This window comes from Calliopsis andreniformis, chromosome 9 (assembly GCF_051401765.1).
Source record: "Calliopsis andreniformis isolate RMS-2024a chromosome 9, iyCalAndr_principal, whole genome shotgun sequence".
NCBI lineage: Eukaryota > Metazoa > Arthropoda > Insecta > Hymenoptera > Andrenidae > Calliopsis > Calliopsis andreniformis.
The window spans coordinates 2,881,454-2,906,541 of NC_135070.1; the positions used below are offsets into that span (position 1 = coordinate 2,881,454).

At 34.1% G+C, this 25,088-nt stretch overlaps 5 protein-coding genes and 1 long non-coding RNA gene across 6 annotated transcripts; 3 read left to right on the forward strand and 3 right to left on the reverse strand.

Moving 5' to 3' along the window:
• Positions 1-238: 238 nt before the first annotated feature.
• Positions 239-1,719, reverse strand: LOC143184204 (uncharacterized). Its single transcript, XR_013002736.1, has 3 exons — positions 1,527-1,719; positions 787-1,188; positions 239-677 (listed from the first exon to the last, which is right to left on the reverse strand). It is a non-coding gene; the product is annotated as an uncharacterized LOC143184204 (long non-coding RNA).
• A 1,288-nt stretch (positions 1,720-3,007) lies between these two features.
• Positions 3,008-4,383, reverse strand: Ddrgk1 (DDRGK domain containing 1). The gene is made up of 2 exons (XM_076386255.1): positions 4,254-4,383; positions 3,008-4,019 (listed from the first exon to the last, which is right to left on the reverse strand). Exons 1-2 carry the CDS (start codon positions 4,336-4,338, stop codon positions 3,226-3,228), a joined length of 879 nt encoding a protein of 292 aa, XP_076242370.1. The 5' UTR covers positions 4,339-4,383; the 3' UTR covers positions 3,008-3,225.
• Positions 4,384-4,444: 61 nt separating this feature from the next.
• Eca (transmembrane p24 trafficking protein eclair) lies at positions 4,445-5,549 on the forward strand. The gene is made up of 4 exons (XM_076386256.1): positions 4,445-4,658; positions 4,760-4,980; positions 5,081-5,224; positions 5,294-5,549. The coding sequence occupies exons 1-4, from the start codon at positions 4,526-4,528 to the stop codon at positions 5,441-5,443; spliced, it is 648 nt and encodes a 215-aa protein (XP_076242371.1). The 5' UTR covers positions 4,445-4,525; the 3' UTR covers positions 5,444-5,549.
• Positions 5,550-5,873: 324 nt separating this feature from the next.
• LOC143184202 (uncharacterized) lies at positions 5,874-7,548 on the forward strand. Its single transcript, XM_076386257.1, has one exon. It carries the CDS (start codon positions 6,002-6,004, stop codon positions 6,584-6,586), a length of 585 nt encoding a protein of 194 aa, XP_076242372.1. The 5' UTR covers positions 5,874-6,001; the 3' UTR covers positions 6,587-7,548.
• Positions 7,549-7,621: 73 nt separating this feature from the next.
• Positions 7,622-11,175, reverse strand: Dok (docking protein homolog). Its single transcript, XM_076386254.1, has 3 exons — positions 10,743-11,175; positions 9,852-10,025; positions 7,622-9,775 (listed from the first exon to the last, which is right to left on the reverse strand). The coding sequence occupies exons 1-3, from the start codon at positions 10,812-10,814 to the stop codon at positions 8,336-8,338; spliced, it is 1,686 nt and encodes a 561-aa protein (XP_076242369.1). The 5' UTR covers positions 10,815-11,175; the 3' UTR covers positions 7,622-8,335.
• A 1,767-nt stretch (positions 11,176-12,942) lies between these two features.
• On the forward strand, positions 12,943-24,763 carry Ir93a (Ionotropic receptor 93a). The gene is made up of 15 exons (XM_076386253.1): positions 12,943-12,961; positions 13,134-13,292; positions 13,413-13,508; positions 15,190-15,339; positions 15,421-15,644; positions 16,204-16,368; positions 16,510-16,677; positions 16,742-16,975; positions 17,762-17,941; positions 18,042-18,263; positions 19,919-20,066; positions 21,983-22,334; positions 22,427-22,558; positions 24,170-24,330; positions 24,410-24,763. The coding sequence occupies exons 1-15, from the start codon at positions 12,958-12,960 to the stop codon at positions 24,505-24,507; spliced, it is 2,493 nt and encodes an 830-aa protein (XP_076242368.1). The 5' UTR covers positions 12,943-12,957; the 3' UTR covers positions 24,508-24,763.
• Positions 24,764-25,088: the final 325 nt, after the last annotated feature.

The following is a 25,088-nucleotide window of genomic DNA, read 5'->3' on the forward strand; positions in this document are numbered from 1 at the left end:
TATATGCGATTTATTAAAAATAACATTCCACTCCGACCAGTGGAATAGCATGAGCTATTTTTTCCGAGTACATCTTTCTTTGTCTCTTCATATATCCGCCGGAACTAGCCCCCAACATCCGTTTTCTCAGTTTCTTCAGACACTTTCTTTCTCTAAATGTCACTCTTTTAAAGTACATTTAATAAAGAGGAAACAAAGCAAATAATTAGGAACGATCTAAATGAATTCGTAGTGAATATGTTACCATATTTACTTTTTTAATATCTAAATTTTCTTACAATATAAGAATATTGTAAAAATCTTTACTGTTTTTTGTAATACTATGTATGCTCTATGAGTATATGAATATTCCAGCACTTTACTTAAAAAAATTTGTTAAACTAAATTATTAAAACCCTGTTACTAAATTTTTTTCAAAAACAAATTTTACGTAGGCCATATTAATTTAGACGCTAGTTCTCATAACTTCGAGGTAAGACCATGATTCCGGAAGTATAAATGTAACATAGCTGAATGCTGTGTTCCTTTTGAAGATACATCAGCAAATGTGCATGTCGACGAAATTTTGCTTGTTTTTGTAAACTGGACCCCAGGAACCATATTTGTCATTTTTGTTTGCTGATTGTTGTTGAGTTTGCTGATAATTTTCGGAAGATGTCCGACCACTTTTGTCCTTTCTGTGTATCATACAAATAAAAAAAATGATCATGTTACCATTTCGAACGAAAATATCGTACGAGAAACTTTAAAATGATCAAAATTAGAAATTTTTAATCTGTTACATACTTTATTTCTGTGAAGGGAGCCTTGATCATAGAATCGTTGATGTTTGCGTGCACCATTTTTACTGTTTCTAGTTCTTTTTTTAGCTTTTTTGTTCTACTTTCCGATTATCACTTTTAAACTAGTTCAAATCGATTTTTACTCTTGTTGAACAATCCTTCGAGAGCACTTTTTTCTTTAAGCTTCCAACTTAGTAGATATATGTCCTATTCTTTATAGCCTAAGGGCGATAATGGGTCTTGTCGCTAACGAATTCACTTTCGCTAGCTTGTTTCCTCGAAGTTATTGCGATGGCGGCGTTTGGTTTACGGAACGTGGTGCAGGTGAACCAGAACTAACAATTCTAAACGGTTTCCAGCGTTACCCCGTCGACTCCCCTTACGAGTTCGAAGATTTTTAGCAAGTCTGTCCAGAAAATAAAATCAAACATCATTAATGAGTAATTTGCAAATCTCCGATGATCTTCATTTAATAACTGCGCCTAATAACTATGCATCTTGGAATAAAATAATAGTTCTTCGAAACTACTTGCAAAAAACACTGTAATTGAACATTTAAACCATAACAGTCTGCATTTGAGGGCCTAAGAATAATATGATCATTCATAATTACTTAAGGAAATGTAAGATATCTAGACTTTTTCAACACTTTTTGTTCCACTCGGCTTTGGAAAATGGATTAAGATCAATTTCATAAAATGGTCAAAATCCAATGCCTTAATAGAAACCAGTTTCTACACTTACCTGACACTAGGTAAGAATGTTGGGGAGTTGCCTTGACAGTCTAATACCTTGCACCTCATCGACACATAGGTCTTGTTGATCCTCACAAAGCACTATCGCGTTCTTGTTAAATTCAAATTAATTAGAATTTGATATTTGATTTGAATATTTTGTTCGAAGGACCAAATGGAAGGATGAATTTTATAACAAACGTCACTACGAAGTCTTTGGGAAGACTACAGGTTTTGCAGCGATTCTTCGCTCTTACATAGTCTCTGGGTGTCCCCTTCTTCGCGCTTTGATCACTGATATTGAGTGGGGATTTATTCCGATTGCTACTATCACTAACAAATTTCTAATGGAGATATAGAATTTTCAGACGATTTTTCTAAGCTACAACGAACCTTTTAACTTTCTACTACATAATAACAACAATGATAGAGAGTCATTGAAGATCAAAGAAAATCAAATCTTTTGGGAAAATCGGTGTTATTAGCTCAGTAACTTGTAACTTGCATGCAACATCTAATTTAAGTAACTTGTTTACCGCACCTAAGCGATTAATAGATTCATTAATAATGCACATTAATTACCAAAGGTGATTCGTTATTTTAATTTTCTGTTATTTCTAGGAAATACACTTCAAATTAGTTTTTGTACGTTCTAAAATTTTCTAAACTTTTCGAGAACAAATTGAGTAATTACAATGTATATCTTGAAATACTTGCCATCATGTCTTCTTTTACACCATACAAAAATATTTATGAATTAGGAATAGACATAGAAAACATCTTCCATCAAGCAATTCTTTCTGTTTGCAGCGATTGCGTTCCTCGCAGCCCAGAATTATTATCACTCTCTCAAAAACAAACTACGCGTTGTATTTCGGATGTTAGGAGCGTTTCGGAATTCTCGTGGGCTCCTGAACTAACTTTAGTGTGAAAAATGGGACACCTAATGGTCGTAAAGGGTCGCATCTCGACCTTAACGTAAATCAATAGGCGCATCAATCTTCTGTAACATCGTTGAATCGTCCTAGAATTTTCAATTTCGAAGATTATACCTTCTTTTCTTGTTGAAGATTCACAAGTACTATGGAACTTTGCGATGAAGTCGTCGCCGGTGCCGTGCCCAACAGTATAAATTATTCATTCAAGGGGGAAATAAAAAATGAATCGTGCAGCTTGCAACTAAAGGTAAACTAGAATCTGATGCAACATCTATGCTTGATGGCATCAGGTTGTTGCTCTATAACAACCGAAATATTTTACCAAAGATTATTAATTAGGAATATTAATATACGAAAAGTTTATACACCGAAAAATCTTTCGAAACGTCTAATATTATTTTATTTGTTGTATCATATAATATTAGAATACGGTCTAATAAGTAAGATCTGCGGAAAAGATAGTTAATATAATTATTGCAAATATTTATGTTCGAAAAGTTTTGTTTATAATTTTGTAATTATCGGATAAATAATTTAAGGAGAAAAGTTCCATGTAAATAAATTTTATATTATACAAATTCAATATGTACAGTCAATTAAAATACGTGATTTTATAATATATAAAGTATAAGATTTTCTCTATGTATAATAATTCTGTTTCTCTGAATATAATTATACTGGATGGATAGTATATCACAATGTTAAACAACGACATACAAATTTATTATAATACACTTATTTTACAATTATAATAGATATAGATATATGTGTCTATCTAGCTTCGACCATAGCAGATTGAGTTTCTGGACTTAAGTTTATCAAATGATTAGAATTCTCTGCCAATTCTGCAATACTGACTCTGCCACGTTGTTCTACAAATTTTGCAACAGACTCAAGTTCTCCTTTGGAGATATAAATAAATTTCCCTCTGTCATCAATCACCCCAGTTAAGTTTCCATTTGCTTGTAATTCCTGAATTCTTTCTACAATGCTTGTTGTTTTCAAGCTAAATATTGCACTTAGATCTTCAAGAACTACTACTTTATGTTGTTTAATATATTGAACAAAATCTTCCAACAAATTCTCTTCATCTTCTTTGTCATCTTGATCATACCCTTCCTCTTCTACGCTAAATGCTTCCTTCATCTTTAAATATTCCTCATGTTCTTTCCTTTCTTTCTCTTCTCTGGCTTTCTTTTCTGCTTCTTCTTGTCGCAATTCTTCTTCATGTTCCTTTTCATGTTGTTTGTCCCTCTCTTCTTGAAGCATTTGTTCTCGCTTCTTACGTTCTTCCAGCTCTTTCTCAGCTGCTTCTCTTTGCAGTTTTTTCTCTGCTTTAGCTGCTAATTTTGCTCTTTTCTTAGCACCTATCTTTTGATCAGATATACCGGGTTTCTCATCCATTTCATCGTTGCCTTCATTACCAGACTCATTACCACCTTCGTTAACATGTTGACTGACATTTGCTTGCATGCGATGTCTGACATTTCTTTGACCTGCTGCTCGTCTCACTGGTCTACCTTGTACAGGCCTCCCTGGTGCATGGGTTTCTTGTTTCTTTGTAGCTACAATACAGTTATAACAATAAATATTTATCATTAATTTTAGCATGTACTCTTAAACTGCTTAGATATCTAATTTGAATGCATGTTTCTGTCAACGATATAAGAATTTCACTAATATTCTCATAAAAACTATCAAAACATCTGTTTTATAATAAATTTAGAGGTTAGGTACAAAAGAAAACAATCTTTCAGTAAGAACTTGACAAGAATATGATAAACAATTGAAAAACGTACTGGATCTTCGTCCAAGAAACACAGTACTGGCAATAATCAAAAGGATAATTAAGCCAGCAAATAAACTTAACAAAATGACGTCCATTCTTTTTGTCTTTCTGCTATTTTTCTCGATTGTCGATTATCAGAGGTCGATTATCGACAACACCAAGTGGCGCCGCATACGTGAGTCTTACCGATTGTTTTCGAAGGTGACGTGTGCGGTGCAGAGTTCTGCCTTTTTCTCGTAATTTGTTTTGCAGTGCTACTAACAGCACCGCGATTAAATAATCATGTTAAAATACGGTAGTATATTTCTCGTCCTTTTATGCGTCCTCGAGTATGGCACAGGACTTTATTTTCATATCGGAGAGACAGAGAGAAAGTGTTTTATGGAAGACATGCCAGATGAAACGACAGTCTTGGGTACATACTAAGTATACATGTCAATGAAAACAGTGTTAATGTTTTTAGATCGTTTAGATTTTTCTCCGACGTTCCATGACCTTACTTCTTCTTAATTGCAGTAAATTATAAGGTTGAATTGTATGATCCGAGAACCGGCGGTTTTATGCCTAGTAGTCCCGGAATGGGAATGCACGTGGAAGTTCGTGATCCAGATGACAAGTTAATCCTTTCCAGATTGTATAGTTTAGAGGGACGAATTTCCTTTACATCTCACACACCTGGAGAACATATTATTTGCTTATACTCCAATAGCAGTTCTTGGTTCAGTGGTACTCAGTTGGTACGAGAACATAGTCTTTTACGACATTAGTTTACAATTTCTATAGTAGAAGGAAAACATATTAATTAATAATAATATCTAAAATTTCTTTTTTATTCAGCGAGTTCATTTGGATATTCATGTGGGTGGCTATGAGGCCACTGGCAGTATAGCTCAAAACGACAAATTCAGTGAGTTACAATTAAGATTACGTCAGCTCCTTGATCAGGTAGATCAGATAACCAAAGAACAAAACTATCAGAGGGTGAGTATTCTGTAGCATTCAACTATTTTGTACAAGCTTAATTTATGATTTCATATTGTTCTTTTTCAGTATCGAGAAGAACGTTTTAGGCAAACGTCAGAAAGCACATATCGTCGTGTATTTTGGTGGTCCATCACACAACTTGTAGTTTTATTAATCATGGGTGCATGGCAAATGAGACATTTGAAGAGTTTCTTTGAAGCGAAAAAACTAGTATAAGTTCAAAATTAATTATTCCTAGTATATTAGTCATTTTAAGAAGATCCGTTTCCTTTGTCATCATGTGAAACTTTCGTTATAATTTATTAAAAAAAGATGTAAACGATACATGTCTTATTTTTAAGATCATTTGTACTTATTACATATATATTTTCCATACACAATCATTTTTGGCGCATTCACATTGTTCCTTAAATCGAAGTATTTGTACGAAATCAATTTTAAGTGTAAAACGATTAATGTACTAGGTAAACCTTAAAAATAAAAATAAATCTTTGGTATAATTTTGAAAAACTAATTAGTTATTTACTTTTGCCACACAATTAAATGTTTTTAAAATAGCACCATAAAGGTTAAGTGCAAAATGGCCTGCAGTCTGGTACATGTAAACTCGCCCTATTTTACGTCACACGAAACAGTATTTCTAGACTTGACATGTGGTCTAGAATGATCAGTGTCGAGAACTCCTTGCCTTGTCACGTGTATTATACCTTTTAATTGTCAGCCAATGTTAAATGTATATTTGAGTATTTAATAAAAGGAAGAAATAACTCAGCTATGTTCTCATTCAGACAAATATTTCGGCTTGGAATGCAACTGACTGTTCCCAGAAAGTCGGTAAACTTACGTCAGATTCCTTTAATTTTTAATGAAAAACCCAATATTACTGTTTTCGAAAGAAGTTTCGTTCATACAAAACCAAATCCTAACGAATCATCTCAAGAATCATCTCAAGACGAAGAAACTAACAATAAACACGTACTTGGGAAACTTGAAGGAAAGCTTAAGTTGATATTTACATGTAAATGCTGTAATTACAGAAACGGCAAAATTATATCAAAACTAGCATACGAAAAAGGATTAATTATAGTCCGATGCGATGGCTGCAAAAACAATCATCTGATTGCTGATAATCTGGGATGGTTTGAAGAGATGAAAAATACAAAAAATATTGAAAAATTTTTGGCTCTAAAAGGAGAGTCTGTTCGAAGAATACAGAATAATGTTGATGGATACATTGAAGTTGTTGCCAAAGCAGAACTAGACTTGCTGCAACATAATAAGGATCAAAAACATGCCATTATAGAAGAACATAGTGAGATACAGGTTAAAAAAAAGATTGGAACTTCTGAGGAGACCTGAGAGATAATATGAAAGGATATTTCTTATTTCAATAATAAGGAAGAGACAATTAGGCACATGTAAATACTTTTAAATTTATTGTATTTCGTTTATACTTTTTATAACTAATATAATGTGTAAAAAATAATATAGAAAGTTTGGTTGATATCGAAAGACTTAACAATTTTCTTGATTTTTAAATTATAGTTATTAAAACATTGTTTACATTTTGTGTACACAGTATTCGGGTATAGGTGAGGGAAAATTTAAGCAATGTTTCTTGTTAAAATAAATAAAAAATCAAGAATAAATGTTTTAAAAAAGCAACACTATCACGAAAGGAGGCATTCACCTCATACGTATGGTATAATTCTACGATTCTTAAACTGGGTAATCGATAATTAGTACTTTCAATGGTTTGGTCTTTGAACTTTGTACTGACAATAGTACCACTTGTCACGTTTCACCGATTTTTGAATGCTTATAAATAAATGTAAGCTCAATCACAATTTTATTATTCTTGATTTTCATCTTACTTTGGTCTAGAATTATCCTTTAAATTTTCCTCTACCTGTAGCGGAATATCTTGTGTATGTATAAGATGTATATTTCTTCTTTAAATGTATATAATACTTCTAGTATGTACAATTTGGTAGAAAATGTTTATTCTCAAATAAGATTTTTCAATCTTACAAAACTTGTATAATATTTGCCATTTGGTACAACAAAATTTTTACACTTTTGTTAGAAAAAGCTTGATGTTATTAGTGAATATAATATCACTGAAATTCAATATAACTCATAATAATGGCAGATATTGGCACATGTTGCAGAAGTTATTGCATGGCAAGTTCTAATTAAAAAAAAAAAAGAATTGAATACTTGTGTAAATATCTATAAAGTTATACATATGTATATATGTATAATACATTTTTCATAAAAATATGTTTTGTTAACAATAGAATATGTGGACCATTTTTAGATCCTTTATAAATGTGTGTAAATATATATATATATATATATATAATACATATGTGTATAAAATATATAGTACTAGAAACAGAAGGAATGACTTGTTTTTTCTTATAACGCACACACACACACACTCTTATGCTCACACATCTATATACGTGTATAAACTTTATATTTTGGAAAATTTATATTGCAGTAGACCTTAAACATCTTAGCAAAGATACAATTTCAACTGAAATTGTAATATTACTGTTATAATAAGTGTCTATTGATTTATATTATAATATTAAAAATCTCTAAGTACACCAGATATTGAAATAACATGCAAATTTAATTTCTAAACTTTGCAAAGATTTCACAAAATAACCAAGTTTGTTGTTAAACTCTTTTCTATGGTATAAGGCACTGTATCTTCATTGCAATCAGTCGGTTTTACTTCTAAAAACACTAATGCCAATTTGTTTAATAATTACCACATTGATAACCTTATTTTTATACTTATTGAATTGTACATTCAAAACTACTTGAATATGTAAAATAGTATTTCTAAAATAATTATTTTTATACAATTGATGATTAAGAAGACTAGTGTTTCTTAAATTAATTTTTGCAGAAAATTAATATTTTGTTTCTGCACTTTTTTAATAAAATTATAAAATATCAGTATTTAATATTTTCGTTATTCAGAGAAAGATAGGAATGAACTTATTCTAGTCATAACATAGACTAGCATTGTCCTTATCGTTTTGAAGAATTAAGAATCTCTGAATTAAAAATATTTGAAATTATTTCAGATCTTTATACCCTTTTTGGTTTTGATACAATCGCGTATTCGCTATTATTAAAAACTTTATGCTTTGGACCTATTGTGCTATTAGCAGAAGCAGAATCAGAATGATTCGTTTTTTTTCTAATAACTCCATATCCAAGATGGCTATCATCTGCTAATCTAACAGCAGTCATATCTTCAACAATATCATAATTGGACCATGCGGTATTCGAGTCAACAGCAGAATTATTTAAGGAAATATTGGAATGTGAATTTTGAGACGAATTAAAATTCCCGAACTTGTATGTACTCTTTTGACTAATTTTACTTGCGGAACCAAAATGTTCTAATTTATCGTAGTCAGATTCATCGTTAGACTTACAAGAAGCATGATTTATCGTGACTGTAGGTATCGAACTATCTGTTATACTAGACTTACTCTTTGACGAATTCTGGGATGACAGTGGAGGCATCATAGTTTCATATTGAAAATCGTCTTCATTTTCTTTGTCTTTATCACTATGTAACACTGAATTAGATCGCTCTGTGTGATGTATATTATCAATTCCATGCGTTTTCCATGCGTCGTTCCTTACCTCTACAAGGTCATAAGAATGTTTCTCTTCATCGTCAAGTATGGTACAACTTATCGTTTTTTGCGACAATTCTGGTGAATTGTCTCGGTTTAATGATTTGTACTCTCCGCATGTAGGTGGATCCGACGAATCAGAATCTATACTTCTCTTGTCCAACAAACCCGTAAATACATATTTTCGCGGTGGCTTCGCAGGTTTAGTTTTTAAAAGAGACATGGACGGTTTGCTTGATAAACTGGTATCTACATTCGACGAAGAGCTTGATTGCTTCTGAGAATTCTGTGTCGTTGGAAAATCAATATCAATCAAATTAGCGGAACTATTCGGGGAAGGCGGTAATGCTGCTCTAGAACCAGCCTCCATGCTCAAGGCTGCATGGTACTGAACATCATTGCATTCTATACTTGGGGTATTTTCTTCGTTCATTAACTTCTTCATTGATCTCATCTTAGAATACATACACCGGAAAATTTCTTGCTGACTACTATGTTCTAAACGAAAAGAGCCTTCTCCAGATTCACACTTCCTTCCTGCTTCAAAGATGAATTTCCCATCCTTATAGCCATATCGTCTGATATAACGATAGGGCCAAGTGAATAAGACAACATCACCATCCATTAATTTAATATCAACTGCAGCTACTACAAGCGTATAGTTCCTATTTTCTAAACCACATCGTTTAGATGCGTCTGTTTCTACAACTTTGACAGAAAACACTCCCTCTCCACTGGTACAGTATAGATCATTATTTTCCTCTATTGTTTGGTTAGATACACTATCTTTAAATGCTACCAACTGGAATGCAGTAATCCAATGACTCATATCTGATTCAGAGTAACATCCAAAATAGTGGATTGCTGATTTTGTCACTACCTGTATGTGCAGAAAGCATAAAGAAATATAAGAACCTTACATGTAAAGCTTGTTTAAATGTAAAAGATTTACTTACAGTAAATACATGTGACTGATTACTAGGTGCAATTTTGATACACGTATCTAATGTGATGATTCGTGGGGTATGCAATTGCAATACAGCTTCTTCTTGATTGTCATAAATTTCTACACGTTTGATTCCATAGTTACTAGTTCTGAATAGCTGACAGAATCTTTTGTGCCATGTTTTCTATAAAATAAAAACAATAATGTCTCTCTTAAAGATTTAAGTTTTGTTATCGTCTTATTTATGATTTGAAATCTTAGGAATGTACAATATTAGGTATTTTTAAGTTGAAAACTATACCACTGCAGATCTTCATTCGATCTATATTCTTTCATCAATATAATTGATAAACGATATGGAAGAAGTTTGGTTAAATATTTTGGAAATAACAAAACTTCTTGTTTTCTAGATTTTCAAGATAAAGATAATGACAATGTGAGTTAATACTAGCATGCATCAAGTTCTAACGTTAACACCTAATGCTTGTCATCATGGTATTTATGATTCCAGGTCTAGGTTCTACACATATTAAACGATCATTATGATATCATTTCTATAATTTCCATTGTTCCTAAACTTCTTTAAAGCTACTACGTTAACTCTTTATACTCCATTTCCTGTTCTAAAGAAGTAAAGCTACTGGAACTAGAAAACTCAAAACATAGTGGAGTCGCTGGTTTATTCTATTAAGGAACTTATGCCCAATCGAAATGTTTGGAATTCCCGTGCAGCTTTGGAGGTTATTCCTCGACGACAATGACTGATAACGAACAATAAAATCGTCAGACGTGCTCGTCAGCCAATGCAAGAGAAAGAAAATGGATCAGACGATGAATTCTTCAGACGTTGGCTCGCGAGAATCCGTGGGACAGATTCGTCTGTTCGAGTCTGTTAACCAACCTTGAGTTGGCCTAGCATTCCCTGTGGTGGTAGCAGTAGAATCCCTTGTAACAGAGGTTCCTCGGGCTCCATCGTCTCTGGGGAAACATCAGCAGCCTCCTCACGTTTCTATTAGAAGCGCGCCTCAGTTACTCGTGCAATTTCGAAAAACGGAATTTTTCTACTTTCACTCCCACTTTTTTCCGCCCGTCCGATTCCTCTCACTAGTTCGCCTATGGTTTCGCGTTCTGCACGGTCGTTCACAGTTCTAGCAACAATTTTCCCGAGGAAAACGTTTAGCCCATCATCGTAACGCACGGTGCTTGACATTGCACAGTAGGTTTGCTGCCCGACGTGTTAACGTCGACCAGATTTCCGGGAGAAAAATCGTGCGGCTCTATGTGTACGTGTTGCGTGCGATATATACGTGCACAAACCGTACAGTTGCTGCATGGCTCTCTGAGCACATTCGGAGCCAACTGGTCGATGTATATAGCAATAGAGTGGCATGCATGCCCTCTGTTCGTACGATGTTGGCCGAATCGTCACGAACGGACGTAGGAGCGCGACTATTCCTTGAGATAAACTTATTCTCGGCTCCTTAGTGTTATTTCAACTTCGCGTTGACTTCTAATTTTTGTTTGCTTCCAATTTGTTATTGTACGCGCCGTTTGATTCATGTCCTCCGTCTGGTCTATGCGTCCGTAGATTTCCGTCTGCGATCGAAGAGAAATGGAGACGATTCGAATTTTACCCGGTTGTTGTCTTTTTAATCCAGCGAGTAATTATTGTTCTTGTATTTTAATTTGAAAATAAACTTTGTATTAAAATGAATGTCTTCATAGATAAAATCTCAGTTTTAGGAAAATGAAACAGAGTTTCGAAGAGGATTGGAGGCGATTCAAGTTTTACTAGGTGGCTGTTTTCTTAATCTAGTGGAGAATGACCATCTTTGAGCAGCTTAGACAAATTTTGTATCGAAATAAAGATTTTTGTAAATGAAATGTCCATTTAAGAAAGATGGATTTGAGTTTTCTTTTTATTGAAAAATGGAACTGAATTTCAGTAAAACGGAAACTCAATTCTATTTTTCTCTAAACGAATTATCATATGACTATTTATTAAAGTATTCATATGATACGCAACGATTGAGTCAAAGGTGGAACAAAGGACGGTAGGCCGGAAAGAAATGCTTTTATAATATAGAATAAAATCGGTGAGCAATGTCTGATTTTTCTTATTTAACGACGTCAATGCGTAGGCAGTAATAATGCAACTGACGCCACCGGCTTTATCTCTGATTTCGCTACACGGAAGTGGTATGCCATTGCGTTCCACCGACCGATATGAAACAACATGATTGTCTTGCACATTGACAAGCGCATACGGACACGATAATAATACTGTTCGTTAGCATCTTTTGCATACTGCAATCGATCGTATTTATGAGGAAATATTTTAAAATTGAATAATATTTCAAGCTTTGAATTTGTGCTTTGAATTTTAATTCTTCTATTGAAACTGAGTCAACTGGGATTCTAGATGCCTTAGAAACTGCGATTTCAAATTGAAGAGATCTATAAATTTAGATGACTCGAAATTATTTTCAAACTTTATACTTTTTAAATATGTATATCATAGTTCCTAGTTCAAAATAAAAATATTTAAGTTCCAAATTGCGAAATTAAAATTTTAAGTTTCAAGTTCCAAATTTGAAATTTTTGAAATTTAAATTAAACATATTTATTTTAAACTAGGAACTATAATATACGAATTCTAAAGTTTAAAGTTCGAAAATAATTTTGACAAATCTCTAAATAGGTACCTATTGAAATATTAGAAGCTCTAAAAATCCAATTCGCAGTCAGGTGGACAGCACACGCAACTAGATTAAACAACGTCCTATTTCAATTTCACGGGGATTCGATCGTTCCGTAATAAGTTATTGAAGAATTGACCTTTCCTGCGATTCGCGGTGCATCGAGTTACATTATCCCTAGCCAGGCCACACTTGGCTCGTGATTCGCTTCTAACGAAGTTGTACTAACATATTCGCCAAACTAATGAAGTGATAAATCATTCATTGTTGTCTTCGGTTATATATCGGCCAGGACGATAAGTCGTGTGGTTATTTCGTCTGGCGATAGAAATGATATCAGTTTTGTTTCTTCTATGGACTGTCACCCATGGGAATAGTTTCAACGATTTTCCTTCGTTGATAAACACGAACGCTACAATGGGTACGAGTGATATTATCATTAAAAAAAAAAAACAAAAAAAAATAAAAAGAACGAATACTGTCAGTTTTAATCAGAATTTGATCATAATTGGTAGCATTACTTCTGAAGAAAAACCTCTTTTCTTCTAATAAATTTAAACAAGTCGAATGAAGGAAGGAATCTGTTGTAATAGCGGTGATCGTCGACAAGGGTTTCTTCGGTAGCAAAGAGGAGTATCGAAGTACCATGGATGCGATAGTCAATACGATCATGGACACCGTGAAAAGGGAGATGCATGTAGGTGGCATCGTCGTTCGCGTTCTTCGTGACATGAATGTCAATCTGCAACAAGGTAAGCGAACGAACGAGGAAAAATTTCGATGGCAGACTGCGCGAATCGGACGCGAACGATCGCCAGTTTAATTAATCGTCGTTGAACCTTCTGGTCGATACTTGCGACATGTACACCCAGATTACACGGTCCTCCTGTCTGTTGCGCCGTGCTACCTAACTTGGCGGCTACACGAGGCTGCACGGAAGATGGATCTCACGCATCTTGCGATAACAGGTACGTTGATACTAAATGTGTCAGACGATGGTTCGCCTTTGACTGAGATATAGAGGACCCTTGAACTGTGGCTGTGTATTTTAGTAAATTACAATAAGACTCTATTTATCTGGACTCTATTTATCCGAACTATCATCGCAGTACCTGATTTCTTGATTTTATCAATATATCTACAGCTTCTGCTTATCGAATTAGTGTCACTCTAGTACTAGTAAAAAATTGTGAAACTTCAAAGTTCCATAATTTTGTTCAAATTCTTCAAGAACTGTTGTGAGAAAAATTGCGAGCTGTCATCAGGGCAAAAGAGGTAATACAAAACGTTAATATATATGTATTTAATGCATATTACTTAGTAAACTTTGTCGTTAAAAATTGTTCAAATTTTTTACTTTTATCAAAAACTCGAAAAATGTTGAAAATGAATTGTGAGTGGTCCTATGTAGTTAGATGGTCTAAAATGCAAGCGTTTCTTCGAACGGCTGCAAATTTGTCAAAAATCATGATTTTTTATAGGACTTCGCTTACTTTTAAGGAAAATAATTATACTTTTCGATGCTATAAAACAAAATTATGAATATTCCCGTTTCTAAGTTGTAGTTTGACTTAACAAACTTTTATAAATTAATAATTCTCTCTGTAAAGGAGGATTTTACACTTTAGGCCCCGAGCAAAATTAAATCGGAAATGAAATGTAAAAGTACAGAATACAAACTTTAATTCGTTATTTTTTGTATCTGTTGTCGAAAAATTTTAACAACGTTATGGGACTTTGAAGTTGGACACTCTTTCAATAGCATTAGAGTAGTCCTAATTCGGTGGCCAGGGACTACAGTTAATTATGGGGGACTATTGTTAACTATGTACATATAATTCATATGCATGCAGTTTTATAAAATTTGTAGAAACGTTATTCTAATACTTCTAATATTATTTATGTAAGATTTAATAATATATAATAGATAATAGATTTATTCTCATTCTAATGCTAAGTATGAGAATTTTTGGCGAAATTTGGGTCTTGAATGTTTTCCAATTTAATTTTACTGCTTGATGATAGGATTTTATTATAAAAAGAATTAGTATTTACAGGTATTATCTACAATTAACGAAAATCACGTTTCAGACTTAAGTATACATATATCAATCGAATTCAAATACTAGGTATTAGAAATTGAATGTAATACCACATGATAAACGAACGTAACACAATCTGGTTTAATTATAAAATTATATAAAGATACACTGAAATAATCAAAATGTTTCCAAACTTTTTGCTTATAGTGTATGTGTACTTATTGATAACTTGAAATACTTAGAGTTCTAAAAATTATTTCATACCTATTTTATTATTAATGAAAAGAGACTAATTTTGAAAAATATTTTTATTGATTAAAATTTGTAATGTATAATCTTGTAACTTCTACGAATTGTCTTACCAAAATTAGAAGACACCCACTTAGTGACACTTGAAACACCTTGTATATAGAGGCTATCAGATAAGAGAAGTTCGGTATTTAGAATTATCAATTTTTAATAAAACTTGTAAATTTTCAAAAAATAAGGGCGTTATAGTAACCGAAAGTTGCCTTTATTTTGTCTCCTCAATCACATTTGAAATTTGAACTCTTTTTTTCTACTTAAAAAGAAATCACATTTTTAATGCACTTTATTTGACCCCAAGATCCAGACTGTCCTAGAATTCCAGACTCGGATGGCATCAGCATTCCCCTGGTCGTAGCAGGTGAAGAACTGTCCCAGATTTTCCTCGACCTGAGGACGAACAACATTATGTCATGGAACATGATCAACATCTTTCACGACGAAACATTCGGTGATAAAACAAGCTACTAATCACGATAACAATAACAAATTCTTTTAAACTGACAGCACCTGCATGCATGATAATTTTCAGATAGAAATACGATCGGCAGGGTGATGAAAGCTGTATCGGACAGACTACCGAACAAGAAATTGAATCTGATTTCCAGGTCGATCTTCACATTGAAACACGAAGAGGACGAGAAAAGGAGAAAAGGTGCGCTGATGAGCGTGCTGAACGATTTTCACGTGGAACAGTTGGGGCATTGCTTCTTGGTAATCGCCACGTTCGATATGATCGCGGACGTCATGGAAGTGGTGAGATCTTTATTTGGTTAAACGCTTAATTTTTGAAAATGTGCCAACTCGTGTGAAAATTTCGTTACATTAAACGAAATAATATAAAGAATGTAGTGCTAACTGTACATATATGAATATGGCAGTAACGTTAGGGCAAATGAGTTATAGGGAGGAATTTTGTTTTTCTCTTATTGTTAGTAAAAAATCGATTTCTTTAAGATTTTTTCTTAATTAAAGAAACTATATGGTAAATTATTTTCAGTCTTTTGAGTCAAATTAATTGACTAAAAGATTCCAAAAAATTCTGGAAACTTCTCAGTTTACTCAAAAGCTTTAAATCTCTTCAGCATCTGAGCTAGAAGTTCCTTCTTCATTCCTTATCAGTTACCTGAAAGCGTATCCTGTCAGAAATTACATCTTAATAATTTAACTCTACTCAAAAGTGTAATTGGATTGGAAGGCATCACGAAGAAGTAAAGAAATAAGAAATAAACTAAATTACACTCTTGAACATCCGGTACAAGAAACTTCAGTTCAGATTTTTCTGAATTTTTATTCTTTTTTCTGTACTCTTAAGGCAAGATCTCTGAAGATGATGCATCCTGGTAGTCAATGGCTATATGTCGTCACTGACAGTTCGATGCAGAACGCGACCAACATGACGAACTTCGTTGATCTGCTTGCTGAAGGAGGGAACGTAGCCTTCATGTACAACGTGACCGAGTTCGATAGTTCTTGCGAAGTAATTGATTGAATTTTCCCGGACTACGTTCTGTATCGTTGTAAAACGTGGAACTGTTTTCTACCTGCGATACTGTCAGTCTCTGTAAATCCAAATACTCTAATTAGGTAGCAAATAATTTTTGAAAGGCTGTTTCTTTAGGCAAGGCTAACGTGCTACGTTAAAGAGCTGATTCAAGCGCTGGCTAGAGCTTTAGAGTATTCTCTGATGAACGAGATCGAATTATTGAAAAAAGTCGGAGACGAGGACTTCGATACGATCAAACTGTCGAAGCGCGAGAAACAATGGGAAATCTTGAAGAGTATTAAAGTATGTAGTGTGTATTCAATTATAAATGTTTAATTAAGAGTACAATCGAAATTCTATTTGTCAGATAAATCTTTTTCAAAACGAGTTTGCCATCGAAGCTTTTTGCCGTGAATGTCTGCTATGGAAGTTTTCTTCCTCCATAACTTGGGGAAATTTCTTCGCCCATCACAGCAACGTAGCTCATTTGTTAGATATAGGCACGTGGACACCTGGATCTGGGATAAATCTGACAGACGTCCTTTTTCCTCACATTGCTCATGGATTCCGTGGCATTACTTTGCCCATTACAACATATCACGTGGGTAAACACTTTTCCTTCAGAAAGACCATGGAGTAATAGTATAAAGTTTGAGCGAATTTTCCATGCTACTAACAATAACTAGGAAGTCGAATTTTTGTACGTATACTAGAATCAAAAGAATGTTAGCAGAAAGTTAAATTTTCTATACATCTATGTTTAGAAATCAATTTGATACGAGGTAATTAATTTCTTGAGTCTCTAAATAGAATTTCTTTTATTCACTAACCCTGAACTGATATGAAGTTTCACAGACTCTTCATGATACATCTCTTGCTGTTGCTTCCGCTACAAATTATTTTCTTTACCTAACTGTGAATCATTTTGTAGAGGAGTGATACAACTAATGCATCGTTAATTTTGAGACATTTATAAAAACTAACTTCCAAAGTGAAGTACTTTTATCTGAAAGAGCGTTATTTCTGTATATATTCCTCACTATTATTTTAATATTTTATTTTAATTATTGTTAGTACTTTTACAGTATATAATACCTCAAGACAATATCTTGAGACAAGTAAAAGGCACTATATTAGTTAAATTGTACAAGAAAATAAGAACATTATTATAATATTATGATATGTTGTGTTTCATTCTGTATACCAATTCCCTTTAGTGGATCTTATCGTTAGTGTATTACTACACTAATTTTACAAATATTTAACATTATATTTCAATCGAACTCTGTTAGACTTCAAACTCATATTAAAGTCCGAAAATTGAGAGTCACTACTTAACGGTTAAATTCTTCTTCAATTGACAATTAAAGTTTACGTCTCTCTTCAGAATCCACCATGGCAAATAATCTCCGTGAGCAAGACAGGCGTGAAAACATACGAGGGACTGATGTTTGACGTAGTTAAGTACCTAGGCAAGAAGTTGAATTTCACGTACACGGTCATTACACCGGAAATGAACAAAGCCATTACTTCCGCAAACATCACTCGATTCGCCAAGCTTGGTGACGTAAGGACTTGCATGTTTTTCTGTGTTCTAACTTAGGATTCGACAGTTAACCCTCTATTCACATAGGATTCGTAATTATTTTTGTGCGCAGAAGGCTAAGGAAATGACGATGTCGAACACGAGGAAAGTGCCGCGGGAAGTGATCGACTTGGTTCGCGAGAAGAAGGTCCTGCTGGCCGCGTGCGCGTACACTGTGAACGAGTATGGGAAGGGTGCGATCAATTTCACGGTTCCCATTTTCGTGCAGACGTACAGCTTTCTCACTTCAAGACCAAAACAACTATCTAGGGCGCTTCTGTTTGCTTCCCCGTTCACCAAAGAGGTCGGATCTTCATATTTTTCAATTTCTTCATTAAGACCCACTGTTTTTTTTTAACAATAAGCGAAAACCTATAAACAATTATGATTTCTGACAAAGTTGCAGTCGTTCCAAGAAATGCCTGCATTTTAGACCACCTAATTACATAGGTCGACTCACAATTTGTTTTCAACATTTTTCGAGTTTTTGATGAAAGTGAAAGGCTTGAGAACGATTTTTAACGACAAAGTTTATTAAGTAGTACGCTTTAAATATATACATATTAACGTTTTGCGTTACCTCTTTTGACTTGATGACCGCTTGCAATTTTTCTGGCAACAGTTCTCGAAGAATTTGAACAAAGTTATGGAACTTCTTACTTCAAGACCAAAACAACTATCTAGAGCGCTTCTGTTTGCTTCTCCGTTCACTAGAGAGGTCGGATCTTCATATTTTTCAATTTCTTCATCAAGGCCCGCTGCAGACAAACGTATTTTTGCCGCCGCGGCCATTTGGAGACAGGGTCAATTATCAATTTTCAATTGTAGAAAATAAGGAAAGACATACGAAAGACACGTTTACGTTTTTTTAAAAGAACGCAGATTCTGTTTCGTTTCTTTGCGTGAATTTGTTGCAATGTATGTCTTTCCTTGTTTTCCACAATTGAAAGTTTAAAAAAATAAAAAAGTGAAACTAAAATTTACAGCCATGCCACCCAAGAAAGACTTTTCATTTATAAATTACTTATGAAAAATTCTAAAATATCAGACTTACTTATTATTCCTAAGAGTGATGTTCCTTCTTAAAAAATGTACCTTATAGAGGTACTTTCAACCTTCGGATTGAAGATAATGAACATTTATTTTCAATTTTAAACTTAAAATTAAAAAACTTTTTACTAAACTTCTTGTACCCCTATATGAACGGCTACGTTATATTCATTTACGGAGTATTCTGGCACATTATACGGTATAATACAAGCAAGAAGGTAAAAAATAAGTTAATCAGATTAAAATTTTTTAATCTCACATTTCGTTTTCGAGATAATTGAATATATGTATTTGACGGCTACATGAAATAAGAAAATACTTGCAGTTTGTCTACTGACTTTATCTACTGACAACTACAGACCCATACTCTACTAAAATTCCAACTAGGTATTTTCTAAAAAGCGAGGTGCAGTATCTATTACATAATTTTATTTTTTAATTTCAAGTTAATTTTTCGTGTAGGATTACTTTTCTGTCGATAATATTTCCGATATTATGTTCTCCAACACACTGTATTGTTTTTACAATACATAGTTAGTCTACGTAGGTATGTTGAAAGTTCATAATTATATATATCATGTCATAATAGATTATAGGACTAAGAAATTTGAAATTCTGTTCACTGAATTAACCCACGAAAATTGAGATTCGATGGATTCTCAGATACACAATTGTTGAATCGAAGGGAAGGGAATGTATGTAATTTTCTTTCGTATAAAAAAAATTAATCGGCATGATTACACAAAAAATGTAGGAATGCTTTTTCTGGGAGTCCAAAAAAAGATTATAAGTATTCATCGCATGATGACATGTACATAACAACTCACGGAACTGTTAAAGATCATCGTTCGGTTCGGCATTTTTTCCATTCGCATACCTTTGATGCGCAATTTTCGTTTTGGCTTTCAGACGTGGGCCTGTTTGGCCGCATCCATTATCATAATGGGTCCGATTCTGTACACGATTCACAAGTATAGTCCGTATAGCATGAAGACCTCGGGCCTAAATTCGACCTGGCAATGTGTGTGGTACGTGTACGGGGCACTTCTCCAACAAGGTACGATTTTATTGTCCCTTGAGTGCCTCTGCTTCTTTCTCCGCGAACATAAATATGATTGGGACTTTGAGTGCTACTCATTGTCGCTAGTCATTGCAACTATAGTATTTCGCAGTTGACATTCATGGATGTTAGCTTTGGGAGATAAGTAGGGGTGATACATTATATAGTGCACTGATACACTTTCGTATTCAAATTGTCAATTCTCAAATGTGTAAACTCTGAAACTTTCAAGGTATCAAAATTTTTAATTTTCAAACTTAGATTGTCGTTTAATCTTCAAATTCTCAGATCCACAAATTTTCAAATTCTTAGAATTCTAAGTTTTCAAGCCTTTAAACATTTAGATTCTCAAACTTCCATGATCTCAATATTTCAAATATTCAAAGAATCTTTAAATTTTTAAATCTTCAAAAATCGCTTTACACATGTGTATGTATTCAGGATTTATTAGAAAATGTTGGACATGTTTGGAAGACACATTCTAGATACGAAGCAATAAAAAAAGTTCATGTGTACACATATCCGAAAACGCTTAGTTCTTTAATTATAAGCTATAATAATTAAAAAATGTAACTAAAAATGTATGCGTTTTCGGATATGTGTACATTCGAACTTTTTTCATTACCCTTGTGCCTAGAACCTATATTCCAAAAGTCTCCCACGCTTTTCTCACTTTTTGCTGGATTTGAGCCAACGTTTTAGGCAACACAAAATAGCCTACAACTAAAAAAGTAGGCGTTTTCGAGCACATGTACACACATTATACATGTAGCTCCATCTTTTTTATATCCCCTTAGGCGTAATGCGTATACGTTAAAAAGGTGACGAAAAGACACAGAGATATACAGGGTGTTTTTTAATATGTGGGACCCACTTTGAGAGTAGATTGAATGTTTAAAAACAATGAAAGAGTCATATAAACACATATCTGTCTTCGTTTATGAGATATAATGAATTTTGTGTTTTAATTACATTTACAGAAGATGCACAAAATGACCACTTTGCATTTGAAGACAAGCCTACATTCGTCTTGTCATCGATCTGGTTACTCTCTCTATCGTTTCTGGTGTTCCTCGAATTTGTTGAAAGCCTTGCTGTATTCTATTTCGTAGTATTTCAGCATTTTTAATCGACTTGTGTATACAATAGATTTTAAATGTCTCCATAAATGGAAATTTGATGGATTCAAATTCGAAGAAGGAGCAGACTATGCAATAGGATCTCCATGACCAATCCATTTATTTGCAAACTGTTGATTTAAAAATTGCTTAACTATTGCGGTCTATGGTAAAGCAGGCCGAACAGAGAATTTGTTCTGTTTATAAAATTCATTATATCTTATAAACGAAGACAGATGGGACATATGTTTATATAACTTTTTTCATTGTTTTTAGGCATACAATCTACTCCCGAAATGGATCCCACATATTATGAAACACCCTGTATATCCGATATTCTAATGTTGGCTTTATTAGCTTCTCATAGGAAGTATATCCAATGCCTTATACACATAATCTAATGCATAGATGGTGCACACGAACTTCTTTTATTATCTTCATATGAAAAACCTATTCTGCAAAAATGTCTCACATTTTCTGATACACCCTGTATACTCCAATTCCTGGACAAATTTTTTTGGGACAGAATTGCTTACTCTCTCACAAATAATTAGATAATTAATTACATATAACCGAACACTTCTACATTATAACGAGAGTAGTAAGTCACTGCTAATTGGATAAAGAATTGTGAAGTTGATAGTAGTGGCAGTCATACTCATTAACGGATTTAATAACGAAGTTCATTAAGCAGTCATTGAACAAAGCATTTCGAAATTCTAGGAGGAATGTATTAACAGAGTTATTAACGAAGTTCATTAAACAGTCATTGAACAAAGCATTCCGAAATTCTAGGAGGAATGTATTTGCCGCACGCCGATAGCGTGCGCTTGCTGATTGGTGTCTGGTGGTTGGCTGTAATGGTCCTAATAGCCACGTACTCCGGAAGTCTGGTTGCTTTTCTAACATTTCCAAGGATGGACGCGTCCATTCTCACCGTGGAGGATCTTCTGACGCGAAGGGACGGGATTACCTGGGGTTTTCCTAACGGCAGCTTCCTCGAGGTGTATCTTCGCAACGCGGAAGAGCCGAAGTATCAGCAGCTACTAGCTCACGCAGAAAGGCACAACGACACCGAGGACGAGCAACTGATAGAGCGTGTTAAGGAGGGAAAACACGCTTTGATCGATTGGCGAAGCTCCCTCAGGTACTGTCGATAAAAGGAGAGAGAAAGATGTTTGTTTATTTTGAAGATGAAACGAAAGAAAAACGACGAGATTAACGCACTTATGAAAATAGGTTTTTGATGAGGAAAGATTTGCTGCTAACCGGAGGCTGTCACTTTTCCTTAAGCGTAGACGAGTTCCTGGACGAACCCATCGCCATGGTTGCCCCGCAAGGAAGCCCCTATTTGACTGTTATTGACGCTGAGTGAGTTGCATGTTGACTTCTGGAATGCTACTCGGCTCGATGCAACTTGTTCTGCAACAGTATTGACTCGTAATTAGAGTACATAGATCTTCGATGATTGCGATGTTCTGTAAATAGACCTTGTCTACTTTGATAAAGAGTGATAGACATGGCCACTTAGAAATGAGAATAAACATAATGAAAAGTGGTAGCAGATGAGAAACCGTAGATTTTAATCTGCAGAAAACTTATTGAACATTAAAATTAATTGCTTGAATTATGATACTTCAATGCATCATTAGCCTTATGTTTTTGCAGCAACTGAAGTTCAATTATAGAATTTTTCTAAAGAGTTTAAACTGTACTTTATAAAGGTTAAGATGCATTTTACTAAATTATGTTTCATTTTATTATAATAATAATAATAATAATAATAGGGCTAGATTAAAGTTAGATTTTATAACAGCTACATTGTTAAATATCTACCTTTACGAATTAATCATGCTCACATAAATGTAATTACAGTACAGTTTCTTTACAAGACTGATATAAGTTCACAATAAAGATATTATTATTATCTTTATTCATATTCTCATTTTCGTGGTTGAATGATCACGCGAGACGATTTTTTTTAGCCAAATCGCATTTTGTCTTATTACTGGTGTAGTACTTTCTTGTCTATTGATGTTAGTAAGACTATTTTTTGTATGTTTATCTAAATACATATACGTATACGTATCTGTCTCTTTCTATACAGGGTGTATTAGAAAATGTGGAATATTTTTGAAAATAGATTTTAGACACGAAAACAATGAAAAAGGTTCATGTGCACATATGTCTGGAAACGCTTAGTTTTTTAGTTATGCGTTATTTTATATTGTGTATAGAGTGATACTTTCTTTAAAATCTATGACTATGCACCACTCATTTAAAAGGTTTTATAAATATCTTAGGGCCCAGTAGGGCCTTAAAAGGGATAACACACTGTGTAAATAAGAAACGGATCAGTGTTTTACTCAATATAAAATGTTACTAAAAAAGTTACGTTTTCGGGTATATAGGCATCTGTCGCTATAAGGTAAAATTACCTACGTCACATGTTTCCGTTTTCGGGATATTAGTGTTTAAAATTTTCAGTTTCAATATTATCTTATGGACTTGTATCTTCTTGAACCTCTATTTTTAAATGAAAAAGTTCTTTTAATACCTTTTCTTTTTCCTGAAAATATAAATTCTGTATTCTAGACGACAATACAGATCTTAATTTGAATTTTTTCAAAATGTGATATAGGTTGTTTTGCCTTAGAGCCAAAGATATGTATTTGAACTTTCTTCATTGTTCTTTATGTCTAGAACCTATTCTCCAAAAATACCCCACATTTTTGTTTCTTTTTACGCGTTTTAGACAATCAATTTATATAGTACAAACAAGCGTATAACTAAAAAACTAGGCGTTTCCAGACATATATGTACAACTTTTTTCATTGTATACGTATGTAGAACCCACCCTGCAGAAATGTCCCATATTTTTTGACACACCCTGTATACCTTAAGTTTTGTAAAACTGTCTCTAAAAACACATTCTGAGATGTCAAAGAAATCAATATAAAATCATTATAATTTACAATCTAGATTGCATCGAATGCACGAGTCTGGACTAATGCATAAGTGGATCTCTGAAAGGATGCCGATGAAAGACAAATGCTGGGAGGTGGCAGGAAACAACCAGGCAGTGAACAAGCGAAAAGTGAACGTAGCGGATATGCAAGGAATATTTTTTGTCCTCTTCATGGGTAACCATTTACATCCCTTCGTTCTGTAAAAAAGAAAAACAGTACGGTTTAGTCTTTAAGAAGCTGTCCTCCGTTTCAGGCGTGACGCTGTCCTTGTTCCTGCTGCTCTGCGAGTTTTACTGGCATAGACGAAAGATATCCAAGGAGCGTAAATTGATTCGTCCGTTTGTCTCGTGAGCTCTCCTAGGATGCGTGTATAGTCATGCAAATTGTTTTTGCTCTTCTCACCAGCTTTCCGCTACAGGCCTCGTGCGATTTCTCCTCGAATAAACGAACAAATCCCACACTTTGTCGTGTGTTTCTCCTCTCCTCGCGCTAATCGTGGCTTATTAGTTCTTGCAAATACCATTTCTCTTTTTTCTGCGCTAAAATCGACAAAAGACCGTTCTTGGCACAGGTCGACACCACAGGAAAACCTAAGATCATTGCTCAATCAAGCCACGTGACTTCCTTGCCTCTTTCCTTTTCGTTCTCAGTCACTGAACAATGCGATGAAACGTAAAATCTCAGTACTGTGCTTTAGCTCCAGCCGTAATTAACTTGGATCGAAACGAAGCAGGTGTGACATGTTCTTTCTTGGGCACAGGGCAACTGATAGCCTACGGATATACAAGATTCACAATTACCATCACGAGCGTCTAATTTACAAGTAACAGACGGCACCGGATATTGCATGGACATCTATCCACGCAACGTTCGACAGCCACAACGTTCGGTCCTTCTCGTGACGGATGCCTCTTGGCGTACAAACATCTCTG

What these genes read in the sequence shown, in the direction of transcription:
- Eca (XM_076386256.1), top strand. Translation starts at nt 4,526, where the DNA reads ATGTTAAAATACGGTAGTATATTTCTCGTCCTTTTATGCGTCCTCGAG. An exon ending in AGATGAAACGACAGTCTTGG is followed by an intron (nt 4,659 to 4,759) that starts GTACATACTAAG and finishes TCTTAATTGCAG; the next exon opens with TAAATTATAAGGTTGAATTG. An exon ending in GGTTCAGTGGTACTCAGTTG is followed by an intron (nt 4,981 to 5,080) that starts GTACGAGAACAT and finishes TTTTTTATTCAG; the next exon opens with CGAGTTCATTTGGATATTCA.
- Ddrgk1 (XM_076386255.1), bottom strand. Translation starts at nt 4,338, where the DNA reads ATGGACGTCATTTTGTTAAGTTTATTTGCTGGCTTAATTATCCTTTTG. An exon ending in GTTTCTTGGACGAAGATCCA is followed by an intron (nt 4,020 to 4,253) that starts GTACGTTTTTCA and finishes ACTGTATTGTAG; the next exon opens with CTACAAAGAAACAAGAAACC.
- Dok (XM_076386254.1), bottom strand. Translation starts at nt 10,814, where the DNA reads ATGGAGCCCGAGGAACCTCTGTTACAAGGGATTCTACTGCTACCACCA. An exon ending in GAATGCTAGGCCAACTCAAG is followed by an intron (nt 10,026 to 10,742) that starts GTTGGTTAACAG and finishes TTTATTTTATAG; the next exon opens with AAAACATGGCACAAAAGATT. An exon ending in ATCAGTCACATGTATTTACT is followed by an intron (nt 9,776 to 9,851) that starts GTAAGTAAATCT and finishes CTGCACATACAG; the next exon opens with GTAGTGACAAAATCAGCAAT.
- LOC143184202 (XM_076386257.1), top strand. Translation starts at nt 6,002, where the DNA reads ATGTTCTCATTCAGACAAATATTTCGGCTTGGAATGCAACTGACTGTT.
- Ir93a (XM_076386253.1), top strand. An exon ending in CTTTCACGACGAAACATTCG is followed by an intron (nt 15,340 to 15,420) that starts GTGATAAAACAA and finishes GATAATTTTCAG; the next exon opens with ATAGAAATACGATCGGCAGG. An exon ending in GATTCGCCAAGCTTGGTGAC is followed by an intron (nt 17,942 to 18,041) that starts GTAAGGACTTGC and finishes CAGAAGGCTAAG; the next exon opens with GAAATGACGATGTCGAACAC.